This window comes from Malaclemys terrapin, chromosome 4, assembly GCF_027887155.1.
Source record: "Malaclemys terrapin pileata isolate rMalTer1 chromosome 4, rMalTer1.hap1, whole genome shotgun sequence".
NCBI lineage: Eukaryota > Metazoa > Chordata > Testudines > Emydidae > Malaclemys > Malaclemys terrapin.
This window is the reverse complement of record NC_071508.1, coordinates 1,008,661-1,025,919: the sequence shown is the minus strand read 5'-3', so window position 1 is coordinate 1,025,919 and position 17,259 is coordinate 1,008,661. Positions and strand designations below refer to the sequence as shown.

Here is a 17,259-nt window from a genome sequence, read left to right as displayed (position 1 = left end):
ACTACAGCTCCCATAAGAACGCGATGCCCCCCATGAGCCTCCGTGCCCCAGCCTGGCCATTCCACAAAGCACTCTGGGCAATGTAGTCCAGCGCCCCCGGGGCTATGTGGGGGGGGGGGCACTGCTGTGGGAAGCTCACGGCGCAGAGACCCTCCACTGCTCTGGGGGCGAAGGCGGCGAGGGGCCCCGGGGGGGGGGGGGGCAGTGACCCGGAGGTGCCTGGTTAATTCTGTGCAATGGTTTATTCCAGGGGACCCCTAACAACCAGCCCGGCCCCAGCGAGCCCAGAAACTGCGGCATGAGAATCGCTGCGTTAGCCACCGGGGAGGGGCCAGCTGGGGGGCCGTGGGCCCTGCTGCCCCCTCAGAGCCGGGTGTGGAAACGCAGGTCACTCCCCTCCATCCGCTGGGCCCATTTGGCGTCAAACCGCTCGCTCTGCGCCACCGTGAACTGGGTCGTCCAGTCGCCCACCGTGCCTGAGGGGAGAGAACCCTGGTGTCCGGGCTCATAGCGATGTGACCCCCCTCCCCTCCCGAGCTGGGAGAGAACCCAGGCATCCGGGCTCATAGCAACCCCCACCCCCCCTGAGCTGGGAGAGAACCCAGGCATCCGGGCTCATAGCAACTCCTCCCCAGGGGCGGTTCCAGGCATCAGTGCAGCAAGCGCGTGCCTGGGGCGGGAAGCCGCGGGGGGCTCCATGTCTGCGGGAGCTCCACCGGGCCCGCGGCTTCTGCGGCAATTAGGCAGTGGGGACGCCGATGGTGCGGCACCAGCGGATCCCCCACAGGCGCGCCACCAAAAGCCGCCTGACAGCCATGCTTGGGCGGCAAAATACATAGAGCTGCCCCTGCACTGGCCCCAAGACCCCCCCCTCTCCCCGAGCTGGGAGAGAACCCAGGTGTCCGGGCTCCTAGCCCCCACCTTTGCGCATGAAGGGGGATACTGCATGGTCCAGGATGAAGGGGGGCACCGTGCTGTAGTTGGCCATGGGGTTCTCCCTCATGCTCTCGAACGACGTGCGCTCGACGATAGTCTCCAGAACCGGCTCCGGCAACTCCCGGCCCAGGAACCGACCCACCTTCTGGATCTCACTTCTGGGGTCCTGGCGGAGAGACACAGGGCACTGCCGGGGGGAAGCTCGCGGCGCCAGGGGAGCCCGGCCGGGGGCACCGCCGGGGGGAAGCTCGCTGCACTCACCTTGTGGAGCTCCTCGTAGAAGAGGTAGAGGATTCGGTGCTTGTCCCTTGCGTCCCACCAGGCGCGGACGTGGTCGAACCAGGAGCCCCAAGGCACTGTCAGAGAGACGGGGGGGGTCAGGCTGGGGGGCTCAGAGCGGAAAGGGGGGGCTGGGCCAGCCAGGTTCACTCACCCCCCCCAGACAGAAAGTTCTCTAGATACTGGTCCCAGCAGCCCGGGGCCGGGAGCCACTGGTTCATCCGTTGGAAATGGAAGTAGGAGACGGCGTTGTCCTTCGGGTTCCGTGCCATGTAGATCACCTGGGGGGAGAAAACAGGGAGAGAACCCAGGCGTCCTGGCTCCCCCCTCCCCCCCAACCTCCAGCCGCCCCCCTCCCAGGAGAGAACCCAGGTGTCCTGACCTTACAGTCCTGCTCCCAGAAGGAGGGGGGCACTGGCTCCAGGGGCAGGTGGGTTTTCAGGGTCCGTGGGGGGGGCATCGCCACAGCCTCTTCAAACCCTGAACCAGACGGGGGCACCGGTGAGTGGGGTCCAGACCCCGTGGCACGAGCCCCTCCCCCGCCCCACCGCACGGGACCCCCTCGGCCTGGCTCACCACGCGGGAGGGGGCGGGGCGGGCAGAGCTCCAGAAAGGGGATGCGCTGGTAAATGGGGGCACGGCAGCACTTCTGGGGGTCCCCGTCCTGCTGGATCATGTCCACGATCTCCTGAACCCACGTGGTGCCTGCGGAGACGAGAGACCTCAGCCCTGCCGGTGCCCCTCACTCCCGACCCGCAGCCCTGCCGGTGCCCCTCGCTCCCGACCCCCAGCCCTGCCGGTGCCCCTCGCTCCCGACCCGCAGCCCTGCCGGTGCCCCTCGCTCCCGACCCGCAGCCCTGCCGGTGCCCCTCGCTCCCGACCCGCAGCCCTGCCGGTGCCCCTCGCTCCCGACCCCCAGCCCTGCCGGTGCCCCTTGCCCCCGACCCCCAGCCCTGCCGGTGCCCCTCGCCCCCGACCCGCAGCCCTGCCGGTGCCCCTCGCCCCCGATCCCCAGCCCTGCCGGTGCCCCTCGCCCCCGACCCCCAGCCCTGCCGGTGCCCCTCGCCCCCGATCCCCAGCCCTGCCGGTGCCCCTCGCCCCCGATCCCCAGCCCTGCCGGTGCCCCTCGCCCCCGACCCGCAGCCCTGCCGGTGCCCCTCGCCCCCGACCCCCAGCCCTGCCGGTGCCCCTCGCTCCCGACCCCCAGCCCTGCCGGTGCCCCTCGCCCCCGACCCCCAGCCCTGCCGGTGCCCCTCGCCCCCGACCCCCAGCCCTGCCGGTGCCCCTCGCTCCCGACCCCCAGCCCTGCCGGTGCCCCTCGCTCCCGACCCCCAGCCCTGCCGGTGCCCCTCGCCCCCGATCCCCAGCCCTGCCGGTGCCCCTCGCTCCCGACCTGCAGCCCCCGCCCAGCTGGTCCCCTCACTCAGACCCCGTCCCCACTCACCCGCCTTGGGATAGGTGCAGATGAGGAGATCGTCAGGCCGGGCCTGGAAGCCCCATATCTGCCCCCACAGCTGCGCCGTGTTGCTGGGCAGCGGGACCCCGCGGACGGCCACCAGCTCGCAGCGAGTGACCATGTCTGGGGGCAGGGCCGGGACTGGCTCCGCCTGGGCCATGGGGAGCTGGGGGGAGAGATCGGGGTCAAATTCCCCACGCAGCCCTCACCCCACAGTGCCCCGCCCTGCAGCCAGTGCCCCCGGCCCCAGGAGAACGTCCCCTGAAGCCCTGTGTCCGCTGCTCCATGCTGCCCCCCCGGCTGGGCATTAAATTAAATTGCTCTCTCTAGGAACGTGCCACTGGTAGCAGTTACCGATACATGCTGGATTGTAAAAGAACAGGAGTACTTGTGGCACCTTAGAGACTAACAAATTTATTAGAGCATAAGCTTTCGTGGACTACAGCCCACTTCTTCGGATGCATACAGAGTGGAATAAATATTGAGGAGATATATATACACACATACAGAGAGCATGAACAGTATTATTATTATTATTAGCACAGTAGTGTCCAGGAAATGGACCGCTTGTGTGGATTGATCTAGGCTGAGGTTGATGGTGGGATGGAAATTATTGAAATCATGGTGAAATTCCTCAAGGGCTTCTTTTCCATGGGTCCAGATGATGAAGATGTCATCAATGTAGCGCAAGTAGAGTAGGGGCGTTAGGGGACGAGAGCTGAGGAAGCGTTGTTCTAAGTCAGCCATAAAAATGTTGGCATATTGTGGGGCCATGCGGGTACCCATAGCAGTGCCGCTGACTTGAAGGTATATATTGTCCCCAAATGTGAAATAGTTGTGGGTGAGGACAAAATCACAAAGCCAGAGAGAACCCAGGAGTCCGGGCTCCCAGCCCCCCCCCGCCCCCCGCTCTACCACGCCAGGCCGGGCTGCAGGGTGTCGGGGCGGGTCCCTCACCTCCGGCTGCCCCGGAACGGGGCCTTCGCCGCCGGCTCCTGCCGGTGGCTCGTCCCGCCCGGCAGCCTCCAGCGCCGGGACCCGAGTACGCGACACACCGCGCCCACGCGAGTCTGTGCCCGGCCGTGGGGCCAGAGCGCGCTGGGCTGGGGGCGGGGCGGGGGACGCGCGGGGCGGGGCCGGGCTGTGGGGGGCGGGGCCGGGCCGTGGGGCAGGCTGGGGGCCGGGCCGTGGGGCAGGCTGGGGGCGGGGCCGGGCCGTGGGGCCGGGCTGTGGGGGGCGGGGCCGGGCCGTGGGGCAGGCTGGGGGCGGGGCCGGGCTGTGGGGGGCGGGGCCGGGCCGTGGGGCAGGCTGGGGGCGGGGCCGGGCCGTGGGGGGCGGGGCCGGGCCGTGGGGCAGGCTGTGGGGCGATTCCCGGGCTGGGGGTCGGGCGGGGCCGCGCTGTGCTGGGCAGTGTCTGTAGCGTTGCGATGAAGCCCAGGCGTGCCTCAGTTTCCCTCCCTATGCCGTGTGGCTGACCCGTGGGGGAGGGGCAGCTCGGGGAGGGGGGAGTCGGGCTAGGCCCCGCCCCCGAAGGGTCCAGCGCCTTTCCCTGAGCCCCGCCCCTCTCCACCGACGCGGGGCGATGACGTCATCGCCGAACCCCGATGTCGGGCTGGGGCTGTGGGCAAAGCGAGGGCGGAAGTGGCGTCAAAGGGGCGGGGCTCCGCCGCTTCCTGCTTCCGGTGCAGCCGCGGGATGGTGCTGATCAAAGAGTTGTGAGTGGGGGGGGGTCCGGCGGGGCGGGGGGGGAGGGGCGCTGGGGGCTCCCAGCTCTGACCCCCCCTTTCTCTCTCCGCAGCCGCGTGCTGCTGCCCTGCTCCGTGGAAGAGGTGAGTCCCGAGGGTGGGGCATGGGCTGGCTGCAGGGGGCGGGGCTAGCTGGGGGCGGGGCATGGGCTGGCTGGAGGGGGCGGGGCATGGACTGGGGGCGGGGCATGGGCTGTCTGGAGGGGGCGGGGTTAGCTGGGAGGGCGGGGCATGGACTGGCTGGAGGAGGGCAGGGGTGGGCTAGCTGGAGGGGGCGGGGTTAGCTGGGAGGGCGGGGCATGGACTGGCTGGAGGAGGGCAGGGGTGGGCTAGCTGGAGGGGGTGGGGTTAGCTGGGAGGGCGGGGCATGGACTGGCTGGAGGAGGGCAGGGGTGGGCTAGCTGGAGGGGGTGGGGTTAGCTGGGAGGGGTGGGGTGGGGCGGGGCGGCGCCGAGGGGGGCATGGACTGGCTGGAGGTGGGCGGGGCGCCGGGCTCAATCCGTCTTCCCCAGTACCAGGTGGGGCAGCTGTTCGCAGTGGCGGAGGCCAGCAAGAACAACACGGGGGGCGGGGAGGGCATCGAGGTGGTGGCCAACGAGCCCTACGAGCGCCCGGGCGAGGCCGGCCAGTACACCCACAAGATCTACCACCTGCACAGGTGAGCACGACGCGGGGGGCGCTTGGACAGCAGCATGTGGGGGGAGGGGACAGCGGGATGTGGGGAGAGGGGATAGCATGGCGGCTGGGGGGTTGTGCTTGGGGGGCCAGGCGAGTCAGGTGCTGTCCAAGGGAGGGCTGGGGAGGTGGGAGGTGCCCCCAGGGTGGGGCTGGGGCTGGTGGAGTGGGGCAGAGCCAAGGCCCCTGGCTCTGAGCACCACATGCTCCCCCCACAGCAAGGTGCCCACCTTCGTCAAGATGTTGGCGCCTGAGGGCTCCCTGGTGTTCCACGAGAAGGCCTGGAACGCCTACCCCTACTGCCGCACCGGTGAGCCCCGACCCCTGACCCCACCCCGACCCCTACTGCCGCACCGGTGAGCCCTGACCCCACCCTGACCCCTACTGCCGCACCGGTGAGCCCTGACCCCACCCCGACCCCTACTGCCGCACTGGGGAGCCCCGACCCCTGACCCCACCGCGACCCCTGACCTCACCCCAAACCCTACTGCCTCACTGGTGAGCCTTGACTGCTGACCCCACTGCGATCCCTGACCCCTACCGCTGCACCGGTGAGCCCCTGTGATGGAGCGGGGACTGGGGCGGTGTGACGAACTGGGACTGTTCTTACTGTGGTCTGTGAATGCTGACAGGGGAGTGTGGCTAGGATGGTCTGCACTGGGGGATGGGAGACTGACCGAGGGAGAATACCTGAGCATGTAACATGAGAACCCAGGAAGGGGTTAGAGGCCAGGTGACACCTTTGCCCGGGAAACTGAACAAAGGCTGGAGAGAGAGTTTCATAGCTGGCTTGTGGAATGGCTGGGAGGCAGACGGGGCTCTGACCTCCCAAGGGGGCTGTGGGGCCCTGGGACCCCAAGATGGACCTAACTGGGGGGTCCTGTTGTCTGTGTCTGCAAGACCTGTCTTGGGCTGTGTTCCTGTCGTCTAAATAAACCTTTTGCTTTACTGGCTGGCTGAGAGTCACGGTGAATTGCAGGAAGCCGGGGGTGCAGGGCCCGGAGTCTCCCACACTCCACGACAGGCGGACTGGCCTGGGGATGGGGCGAGGGAGTTTTACTGGGACTGGCTGCATGGGGGATGGGATATTGGGGTGACGTCACTTGCGGGACGATACCTGAGCCTGTAACCTGAGCCCAGGGGGGCTGGGGCCAGGTGACAGGAGTGGAGAGGGGCTGGCTGGAGAGGGTTTCAGTTTGGAGCCGGCTGGGGAAACGGAGGGAGCCCCAGGGCCGGAGTCTGGGCTCCCCACCCCCCAAGATGGACCTGACTGAGGGGTCCTGTTTCCTGTACCTACAAGCTCTGTTGTAGACCATGTTCCTGTCGTCTAATAAACCTTCTGTGTTACTGGTTGGCTGAGAGTCCCGGGGAATCGCAGGAAGGGGGGGTGCAGGGCCCTGACTCCCCCACACTCTGTGACAACTGGTGGCGGAGGTGGGATGTGCTGCACCCCGTGGACGGCGCTTCCTGCAGTAAGTGACTGGGGAGCAGTAAAACGAAGGGGGATTAACGAGGCCCAGGCGTGCTGAAGGCTCAGAGAGGAGCGGTTTCGGGGGGTGGAGGAGCTATGCTTAACCCCTGGGAGCGTGTGACCAGCGAGAAGGACTGTTGCAGTAACAGGGTCCCCCGGGGACCGCGATGAGCGATTCCAGGGGCGGAGGAGTCTGCGGCTTGACTCTGGCAGAGAGGTGGTGACCTGGAGAAGGGCTGGCACACTAGGGGTCCCCCTGGAAACCGTGGGGAGCTGAGAGCACACAGACCTGTGAGTCCACAGCAATTTGGGACCAGCGGGATGATGTAGAACCATCTCTTTACGAGGGACCTGGTGGAGCTGTGCAGGCAGAGGGGGCTGCGCAGTGGGAGGCTCACCAAAGAACAGCTCATTGCCCGGCTGGAGGAGGGAGATCGCTCAGAGGAGCTGGTCCCTGTCCCAGAGGGAAGGAGAATCTGGCTCGAGCCCAGAGGAAGCAGAAGGTCTGGTATGACCGCACAACACGGGCCCGCGCCTTCGCCACTGGGGATCAGGTGATGGTCCTCATCCCCGTGAGGAAAAACAAACTCCAGGCCGCCTGGGAAGGGCCCTTCAAGGTTGTCAAGCAACTAAATGAGGTAAACTTTGTGGTGGAGCTGTGGAACCGGGTGCACCACCACCGGGTGTACCATGTGAATATGATGAAGCCATATTATGACAGGGGGAATGTGGTGTTGGCCGTGTGTGGACATTGGGAGGAGCAAGGAGATGACCCTTTAGTAGATATATTCCCTGGGACAAGAGCTGGCTTCCCCCTGGAAACAATTCCCCTCTCTGATCGGCTAACCCTGCCCAGCAAGCTGAGATCGGAGGGGTGCTGCACCTGTACCAACAGCTGTTTTCCAGCCAGCCTGGATGCACTAATCTGACTGTCCACCGGGTGCAGATAGGATCGCATCCTCCTATAAAATGCTCCCCCTTCCGAGTCACAGGGAAAACTGCTCAGGACCTGGAAAGAGAGGTCAATGACATGCTGGCTTTGGGGGTGATCCAGCCGTCTTCCAGCCCTTGGGCCTCGCCGGTGGTGCTGGTCCCCAAAAAGGACGGGTCGATCCGGTTCTGTGTGGACTATCGGAAGCTCAATGCCATCACTGTAGCCGATGCCTACCCCATGCCCAGGCCGGACGAGCTCCTAGACAAGCTGGGAGGTGCTCGGTACCTTACCACCATGGATCTTACAAAGGGCTATTGGCAAGTGCCGCTGGATGCAGATGCCAGGCTGAAATCGGCCTTTGTCACCCCTCTGGGGCTCTATGAGTTCCTGACCCTGCCCTTCGGCCTCAAGGGAGCGCCGGCCACCTTCCAGCGCCTGGTGGATCAGCTACTGAGGGGGATGGAGAGTTTTGCCGTGGCGTATATCGATGACATCTGTGTCTTTAGCCAGACCTGGGAGGACCACATATCCCAGGTTAGACAAGTGCTGGACCGACTCCAGAAGGCTGGGCTGACCGTAAAACCGGAGAAGTGCAAGGTGGGGATGGCTGAGGTATCCTACCTAGGCCACCGGGTGGGAAGCGGCTGCCTAAAGCCAGAACCAGCCAAAGTGGAGGTAATCAGAAACTGGCCCGCTCCTCAAACCAAAAAGCAGGCCCAAGCCTTTATTGGGATGGCAGGGTACTATCGGAGGTTCGTGCCCCACTTTAGCGCCATAGCCGCCCCCATCACTGAGCTGTGCAAGAAGGGGAAGCCAGACAAAGTGGTCTGGACCGAGGAGTGCCAGGAGGCTCTCCGGGCGCTGAAGGAGGCTCTGGTCAGTGGCCCAGTTCTGGCAAACCCAGACTTTGACAAGCCCTTTATGGTGTTCACCGACGCCTCAGACACAAGACTGGGGGCGGTGTTAATGCCGGAGGATGAAAAGGGGGAGAGACACCCCAGCGTGTACCTGAGCAAGAAGTTGCTACCCCGGGAGCAGAACTACGCGGCCATCGAAAAGGAATGCCTGGCCATGGTGTGGGCCCTCAAGAAACTAGAGCCATATCTCTTTGGGCGTCACTTCACCGTGCACACCGACCACTCTCCCCTGACCTGGCTGCACCAGATGAAAGGAGCCAATGCCAAGCTCCTGAGATGGAGCCTGCTCCTGCAGGATTATGACATGGACGTGGTCCATGTGAAGGGACGTGACAACCTGATAGCGGACGTGTTGTCCCGGAGAGGGAGCCCTGAACTTCCCCAGGTCACTGGTCAGAGTGACCCCGCTCAGTTCAGTCTCAAAGGGGGGAGAAATGTGATGGAGCAGGGAGGATTTGATCTAGGAATGTCGTCTAGTTTTACTGGGACTGTCTGCATGGGGGATGGGAGAGCAGGGGGTGACTTTGCTGGAGGGACGATACCTGAGCCAGGAGGGGGCTGGGGACAGGTGACACTGGACAGAGGGTGGAGGAGGAGCCGGGGGGAGGCTGAGTGAGACGGCTGGGGGAGGGTTTCAATTTGGAGCTGGCTGGGGAGATGGGGGGAGGCCCAGAACCTGGGTCTGGGCTCCCCACCCCCCAAGATGGACCTGACTGAGGGGTCCTGGTCTCTGAACCTACAAACTCTGTTTGGGACTCTGTTCCTGTCGGCTAATAACCCTTCTGTGTTGCTGCCTGGCTGGGAGTCCTGGGGAATCGCAGGAAGTGGGGAGTGCAGGGCCCTGAGTCCCCCACACTCTGTGACAGCCTCGCACCTGGACGTCTGGGTTCTATCCCGGCCAGCTGGGGGCAGGGAGGGGCTGGGAGCCCAGACGCCTGGGTTCTCTGCTGTTGATGTTAGCTGCTAATCTCCTACATCTCTCTCTTTCTCTCGCTTGTTCCTTCTGTCCTGGGGTCCGGGCCTGCAGTTGTCACAGTAAGTGCCTTCCACTTCCTATCTCAGCTGGGAGGCGGGATCCATGGGGAGGGGGATGTGGCAGGTCTTCACTCCCCAGGGGTGGGGGATCCCCCCTGGGACTCCGTCCCCAATATGGGGCCGGAATCTGGCCTCCCATTTTCTTGCTGTGTCTGCCCCTGCCTGGGAGGTGTCTGCGGGCAGCCCCCAGAGGCTGGGGGGTTCTGGCTCTGTGACCGCCCCTCACTTGTGACTGATCCCCAGAACGAGTACATGAAGGACGATTTCATCATCAAGATTGAGACGTGGCACAAACCCGACCTGGGCACCCAGGACAATGTAAGTAAGCCCCGCCCCCTGGTGCCCCAGCCCCGTCCCCTGGCAGCTCCACCCCCGGTGCCCCCCCCCCGTGGCCAGGCCAGAGCCCGCCCCTGTCAGCCCCCCCCATCAGTTCCTCTCCCCCCCCCCCCCCCCCGCCCCAGTAGCCCCGCGGCCATGCCAGGCCCAATCCCCCTGGCAGCCCCGCCCCGGCCAGGCCAGTGTGAGTCAGCCCCGCTCCCCAGGGAAGGAGGCCAAAGTAGGGGAGCGCCCTGGGGGTGGGTGTCCCCTCTTAGCCAGCGCCTCCCCCGACCTGGGCAGTGAGACCACTTACCCATAATGCTCTGCTCCCCCGTCGCTGACGGCTCCCCTCCCTGCTCGGAGCAGGTTCACGGTCTGGACACGGAGACATGGAAGGACGTGGAAGTCGTTCACATAGACATCGCTGACCGGACCCAGGTGTCCGAGGAGGTGAGAGCCCACACACCGCCAGTGCCCCTCACTTCCGACCCGCAGCCCCGGCTAGCCCAGCCCTGCCCCCCTCAGCTCTGCCGGTGCCCCTCACTCCTGACCTGCAGCCCCTGCCAGCCCAGCCCTGGGCTTGCCCCCCAGCTCTGTCGGTGCCCCTCACTCCCGACCCACAGCCCCCTGCTAGCCCAGCCCTGGGCTCCCCCCAGCTCTGCCAGTGCCCCTCACTCCTGACCTGCAGCCCCTGCCAGCCGAGCCCTGGGCTCCCCCCAGCTCTGCCGGTGCCCCTCACTCCCGACCTGCAGTCCCCGGCCAGCCCAGCCCTGCCCCCCCCCAGCTCTGCTGGTGCCCCTCACTCCAGACCCACAGCCCCGGCTAGCCCAGCCCTGCCCCCCCCAGCTCTGCCAGTGCCCCTCACTCCCGACCTGCAGCCCCTGCTAGCCCAGCCCAGCCCCCCCCAGCTCTGCCGGTGTCCCTCACTCCCGACCTGCAGCCCCCGGCCAGCCCAGCCCTGCCCCCCCTAGTTCTGCCGGTGCCCCTGCTAGCTCAGCCCTGCCCCCCCCCAGCTCTGCTGGTGCCCCTCACTCCAGACCCACAGCCCCTGCTAGCCCAGCCCTGCCCCGCCCAGCTCTGCCGGTGCCCCTCACTCCCGACCCGCAGCCCCTGCTAGCCCAGCCCTGCCCCCCCCAGCTCTGCTGGTGCCCCTCACTCCCGACCCGCAGCCCCTGGTAGCCCAGCCCTGACTGCAGGGTGTCCGGAGGCAGGTCAGCACTAACTGCCTCTCTCTCTGCCAGGATTACAAAGCAGATGAAGATCCGGCTCTTTTCACATCCGTGAAGACGGGGCGAGGGCCACTCGGTCCAGACTGGAAGGTACCTGCTGCCTAGTGGCTTAGAGCAGTGAGAGAGAGGGGAGGGGCTGAGAGCCCGGACTCCTGGGTTCAGGGCAGCATGTCTGCACCTGTTTGCATCGTCACATTGAACACGGTTTGTTGAGGAAATCCGCCTCCCCACTCTGAGAATTGTACCGGGGGGGGGGGGGGGTCCGACAGATGTGCACATGGGGGATCTAGTGAACGTGGACTGTCCGAAAGCCTTGGACAAGGCCCCTCCCCAAAGGCTCTTCCGCAAAGGGAGCTGTTGTGGGATAAGGGGGCAGGTCCTCTCATGGATTGGGAACTGGTTAAAAGACAGGGAACAAAGGGCAGGAAGAAATGGTCAATTCTCAGAATGGAGAGGGGTAAATAGTGGTGTCCCCCAGGGGTCTGTTCTGAGCCCCGTCCTAGTCAACATAGTCATAAACGATCTGGAAAAGGGGTAAACAGGGAGGTGGCAAAATGTGCAGACAATACAAAGCTACTCAAGATAGTTAAGTCCCAGGCAGGCTGTGAAAAGCTACAAAAGGATCTCACAGAACTGGGTGGCCAATGAAATTCAGTGGTGATCAATGCAAAGTAATGCACATTGGAAACCAGAATCCCAGTGCTGGGGTCTGAATGAGCCGTTCCCACTCGGGATCTTGGCAGCACTGCGGAGAGTTCTCTGAAAACATCCAGAATGTGCAGATGCAGCCAAAAAATTGAGTGGACTGTTGGGAACCATTAGGAAAGGGAGAGATAATAAGACAGAAAATCTCATGTTAGCTCTATATAAATCCCTGGTGTCAGGGGGTCCCCGGGCGATGCTCTGGAACTGCTCCCCACAAAGCCAGTCAGGACTCTGGGGAGCCTCCTCTCCCTCGGAGCAGACTGTCTTCAGGGCAAGGAGCTCACACGGCTTCACCTCCTGGGTCTGACCTCGGAGCATTCAGCATCTGCCCCTCCGTGCACTTCCCACATCGAGTCCGCCCAGGCGGGGTCCTGGGGAAGCCAGAGGGTCCTGCACCCCCCACTTCGCAGTCAGACGTGACTCTCAGCCAGCCGGTAACACAGACGGTTTATTAGCCGACAGGAACACAGCGTAGGGCAGAGCTTGTTAGCACAGAAATCTGTGACTTTCAGCCAAGTCCATCTTGGGGGGAGGGGAGCCCAGAACTAGGGCTCTGCCTCCCCCTGCGCCCCAAGCCCCAAGCCAGCCGAGACCGACTCGCTTCCAGCTGCCTGGCCCCTGCCGGCCCGTTGCTCCTCCTCTGTCCTGGGCCAAGAGTCACCTGGTCGCATCCCCCTCCTGGGTCTCAGGTTACGAAGGGGCCATAGCATCCCTGCAGGCAGCTGGAGCAGCCCCCGCAAGTCACCCCCCTTATTCCCACCACCTGGACATTGGTGCAATACACAGGGAAACTGAGGCACGCACAGCATTCATGCCAAACAGCCAGACTCACATAGGCTTCAGTACAACATAACAAGGGACAGTCCCCCTTCGTCACATGTGAGACACCCACACCTTGAACACCGTGTCTAGATCTGGTTGCCCCACCTCCAACCAGACAGACTGGAATCGGAACAGGGCCAGAAAAAGGAACAGAAATGATTAGGGGCATGGAATGGCTGCCGTGTGAGGAGAGATTAATAAGACTGGGACTGTTCAGCTTGGCAAAGAGACGGCTAAGGGGAGATACGATTGAGGTCTATAAAATCATGACGGGTGCGGAGAAAGTAGATAAGGAAGTGTTGTTTACTCCTCCTCATAGCACAAGAACTAGGGGTCACCCAATGACATTAGTTGGCAGCAGGTTTAAAACAAAGGAAGTATTTCTTCCCCCAACGCCCGGACAGCCTGGGGAACTCGGTGCCAGGGGGATGTTGTGAAGGCCAAGGCTATAACAGGGCTCAACAAAGAACTAGCCGAGTTCCTGGAGGATGGGTCCATCTCTGGCTAGTGGCCAGGCAGGGCAGGGACGCACCCCCTTGCTCTGAGCGGCCCTTGAGACACAAACAAATCCCACACCTTGCCAGGGGTTAGCCTGGATGTCCCTTGTGCCCCGTCTAACCCCATGGTCGGCTGGGCGTGGGCGCCGGGCTGGACACTGGAGAATTGCTCCAGAGGGAATGACCAGAACAGGGCGCCTGGCACTGCCCGCTCTCAGCCGGCGGGACCGTTCTTACATCCTTTGCGTCCTTTCCTAGCGGGAACTGGCCAGTAACCAGGAGTCTCCCCACATGTGCGCCTACAAGCTGGTGACGGTGAACTTCCGCTGGTGGGGCCTGCAGGGCCGCATGGAGAAATTCATACACAAGGTGAGACGGCGCCGTCCCCCTCCTGGGGGCGCCAGCTCTCACCCGCCCCGGGGCCGGGACACGGGCTCCTCCCCTCCAGGGGGCGCCGGCTCCCACCCGCCCCGGCGCAGGGACACGGGGCCGTTCCCCTCCAGGGGGCGCCGGCTCCCACCCGCCCCGGGGCCGTTCCCCTCCAGGGGGCGCTGGCTCCCACCCGCCCCGGGGCTGGGACACGGGGCCGTTCCCCTCCAGGGGGCGCCGGCTCCCACCCGCCCCGGGGCTGGGACACGGGGCCGTTCCCCTCCAGGGGGCGCCGGCTCCCACCCGCCCCGGGGCTGGGACACGGGGCCGTTCCCCTCCAGGGGGCGCCGGCTCCCACCCGCCCCGGGGCTGGGACACGGGGCCGTTCCCCTCCAGGGGGGCGCCGGCTCCCACCCGCCCCGGGGGCTGGGACACGGGGCCGTTCCCCTCCAGGGGGCGCTGGCTCCCACCCGCTCCAGCGCAGGGACACGGGGCCGTTCCCCTCCAGGGGGCGCTGGCTCCCACCTGCCCCGGGGCTGGGACACGGGGCTCCTCCTCTCCAGGGGGCGCCGGCTCCCACCCGCCCCGGGGCTGGGCTGGCTGGCTCAGGGGTGGGGAACAGGACACGGGGCCTGTCCATCCGGCCCCCAATATGACGCCGCTCTCTGTCTCTTCCCCTAGCAAGAGCAACGGCTCTTCACCAATTTCAACCGGCAGGTCTTCTGCTGGCTGGACAAGTGGGTGGATCTGAGCATGGCCGATATTCGCCGCATGGAGGAGGAGACGCAGAAGGAGCTGGATGAGGTGGGGGCGGGGGTCTGCCCCCTAGGGGAGGAGGGCAGGTTTCTGTGGGGGCGGGGCTAGCCAGGGCTTAACTCCGCCCTCTCCCCCTTGCAGATGAGGCAGAAAGGCGCAGTGCGGGGGATGGCGGCTGGAGACGAGTGACCCCGGCGGGTGCCACAGGACACTGACTTGGTATGTGGGGGAAGGTGGGGCTGAACGGGGCCAGGGAGAGGGGCGCAGGGCCTGGAGGGGCCTTCCTTGGATTGAGGCTTTGAGCTGGGGGGTGAGGGGCTCTCGGGACAGGAATTGGGGGGCTGGATCTGGGGTCCCCAGTCTCTTGCTAACGTCCCCGTCTCCCCTAGGACTCTGCCCCCTCCCGCCTGGGAGCGAGGACCCCGCTGCCTTCGTGGGACCCCGGGGATCCCCCTTCTCTCTCAGTCCAGCTGGGGGCGCTGGGAACCCCCTTCCCCCGACTGATCATGGTCTAGCCCCCGCCCGGCCCACCCCACCCAGGCTCTTCCGGGGGGAGTGGGGGCTGCTGGCCCTGGCAACCCCCCAGTTCTCAACACGTTCCTGTGCCCCCTGGAATCATGGCGGGGGGAGCAGGGAGCCCCCGGAAATGGTGCTGTTCCCCCGGAGGGCTGATTGTCAGGGTCGGGAGAGGATACCCCGGGCCGGGCGGCCTCCGCCGGACTCCATGCGCCTGGGGTGGGGGCAGCGGGGGGGCCCCCTAGGGCCCCCCCTCCACGTTCTGTAACTCAGGGATGGTGCAAAAACATGATCAATAAAGAACTTGTCAGACACAAGTTGTGAACTAACCTGGTGGGGGGCTCCGCTCGGGGGGGGGGTGTGCTCCGCTCGGGGGGATGCTCCGCTCGGGGGGCGGGGGCTCTGCTCTGGGGAGGGCTCCAGGGGGCTCTGCCCGGTGGGGCACTGAGGGCTGCCGGGCTGGGGATGCCCACTGGGTCCTGGCCCGAAACTGCCTCTCATCTGGGAACTGCTGGAAACCACCTGCCCGGCTCGGGGGGGGAAAGTTCCCTGTGGGGGCCCCCCTGCTTCTGGGAATCCTCCTCCTCCCTTGGGTGGGGCCATGGGCTGGCCACGCCCCCGCCCTGTATGCAAATGACCCCACCTAGAGCCCCCTTGGGCTGAGGGGGCAGCATGTGGGGCCCCTGCCTGGCTCCTGGGCCCTGCTCTGATCTGGGGCTCGGGCGCCTCGGCCGGGGGTAGTGGGGGGATCTTGGGGGCTCCTGGCCAAGCCCCCCCCCCCCTTGGGCCGGGGGGCTCGGGCCAGGCTGGGCCTGGGGACGGGCCAAGGGGGTGGAGGCAGGAGCCAGCGGCAGGGGGATGCCATGGGGGGGCCGGGCCCGGAGGGGTGTCCCAGCCCAGACGCTGCCCATGACGCAGCCCCCGGGGGCTGGGCCGGCGCCAGGCACAGCGGGTTTCGCCCGGTGCTTTCAGTTAGAGCCGGCGGCTCACGTGAGGGTGATCCGGGAAACTGTGCCGGGTGAGGGGTCCCGTGCCCAGCTCCTCCCACCCCCCAGCACTGGGCCCCAGAGGAGACGGGGTGACACTGACATTTCCCTTAGGAAAAAGCTTCTGGGAAATCCGCCTGCCCGGGTGAAACCCCCTCGCTTCCCCCTCCACCAGCTCTCGCTCCGGCCAGTTTCTTTCGCTCAGAGATTCATGATGCAACCCCAGAGCTTCCTGCAATAACCCGACTCCACTGCCCCCCCCCAGCACTGCAACTCAGCTGTGTGCCGGCGGGGGGCAGGGCTGGGCTGGCAGGGGCTGCGGGGTTGGGAGTGAGGGGCACCGGCAGAGCTGGGGGGGGGCAGGGCTGGGCTGGCAGGGGGCTGCGGGTCGGGAGTGAGGGGCACCGGCAGAGCTGGGGAGCAGGGCTGGGCTAGCAGGGGCTGTGGGTCGGGAGTGAGGGGCACTGGCAGAGCTGGGGGGGGGGCAGGACTGGGCTAGCAGGGGGCTGCGGGTCGGGAGTGAGGGGCACCGGCAGAGCTGGGGGGCAGGGCTGGGCTAGCAGGGGCTGTGGGTCGGGAGTGAGGGGCACTGGCAGAGCTGGGGGGGGGGCAGGACTGGGCTAGCAGGGGGCTGCGGGGTCGGGAGTGAGGGGCACCGGCAGGGCTGGGGGTGGGGCAGGGCTGGGCTGGCAGGGGCCGTGGGTCGGGAGTGGGGGGCACCGGTGGAGAGGGGGGGGGCAGGGGCTGGGCTAGCAGGGGGCTGCGGGTTGGGAGTGAGGGGCACCGGCAGGGCTGGGCTGGCAGGGGCTGTGGGTCGGGAGTGGGGGGCACCGGTGGAGATGGGGGGGGGCATGGCTGGGCTAGCAGGGGCTGTGGGTCGGGAGTGGGGGACACCGGTGGAGATGGGGGTGGGGCAGGGCTGCGCTACCAGGGGCTGCAGGTCGGGAGTGAGGGGCACTGGCAGAGCTGGGGGGGGCAGGGCTGGGCTGGCAGGGCTGCGGGTCGGGAGTGAGGGGCACTGGCAGAGCTGGGGGGGGCAGGGCTGGGCTGGCAGGGGCTGCGGGTCGGGAGTGAGGGGCACCGGCAGGGCTGGGCTAGCAGGGGCTGTGGGTCGGGAGTGAGGGGCAGTGGCAGAGCTGGGGGGGGCCAGGCTGGGCTAGTAGGGGGCTGTGGGTTGGGAGTGAGGGGCACCGGCAGAGCTGGGGGGAGCGGGGCAGGGCTGGGCTGGCAGGGGCTGCGGGTCGGGAGTGAGGGGCACCGGCAGGGCTGGGGGTGGGCAGGGCTGGGCTGGCAGGGGCTGTGGGTTGGGAGTGAGGGGCACCGGCAGAGCTGGGGGGGGGCCCAGGGCTGGGCTGGCAGGGGCTGCGGGTTGGGAGTGAGGGGCACCGGCAGAGCTGGGGGGGGCAGGGCTGGGCTAGCAGGGGGCTGCGGGTCGGGAGTGAGGGGCACCGGCAGGGCTGGGGGTGGGGCAGGGCTGCGCTACCAGGGGCTGCAGGTTGGGAGTGAGGGGCACCGGCAGAGCTAGGGGGGGCAGGGCTGGGCTGGCAGGGGCTGCGGGTCGGGAGTGAGGGGCACCGGCAGGGCTGGGGGTGGGCAGGGCTGGGCTGGCAGGG

At 66.3% G+C, this 17,259-nt stretch overlaps 2 protein-coding genes across 2 annotated transcripts; one reads left to right on the top strand and one right to left on the bottom strand.

The window, feature by feature from the left end:
* Positions 1-363: 363 nt before the first annotated feature.
* LOC128835505 (sulfotransferase 1C2-like) lies at positions 364-4,263 on the bottom strand. Its single transcript, XM_054025032.1, has 9 exons — positions 4,242-4,263; positions 3,629-3,774; positions 2,660-2,837; positions 1,792-1,920; positions 1,598-1,695; positions 1,370-1,496; positions 1,198-1,292; positions 922-1,102; positions 364-476 (listed from the first exon to the last, which is right to left on the bottom strand). Exons 1-9 carry the CDS (start codon positions 4,261-4,263, stop codon positions 364-366), a joined length of 1,089 nt encoding a protein of 362 aa, XP_053881007.1.
* Positions 4,264-4,311: 48 nt separating this feature from the next.
* On the top strand, positions 4,312-14,928 carry LOC128836043 (phosphatidylinositol transfer protein beta isoform-like). Its single transcript, XM_054026051.1, has 12 exons — positions 4,312-4,386; positions 4,470-4,500; positions 4,929-5,074; positions 5,310-5,401; positions 9,441-9,448; positions 9,692-9,766; positions 10,133-10,216; positions 11,008-11,085; positions 13,278-13,388; positions 14,070-14,192; positions 14,286-14,363; positions 14,534-14,928. The coding sequence occupies exons 1-11, from the start codon at positions 4,367-4,369 to the stop codon at positions 14,331-14,333; spliced, it is 816 nt and encodes a 271-aa protein (XP_053882026.1). The 5' UTR covers positions 4,312-4,366; the 3' UTR covers positions 14,334-14,363; positions 14,534-14,928.
* Positions 14,929-17,259: the final 2,331 nt, after the last annotated feature.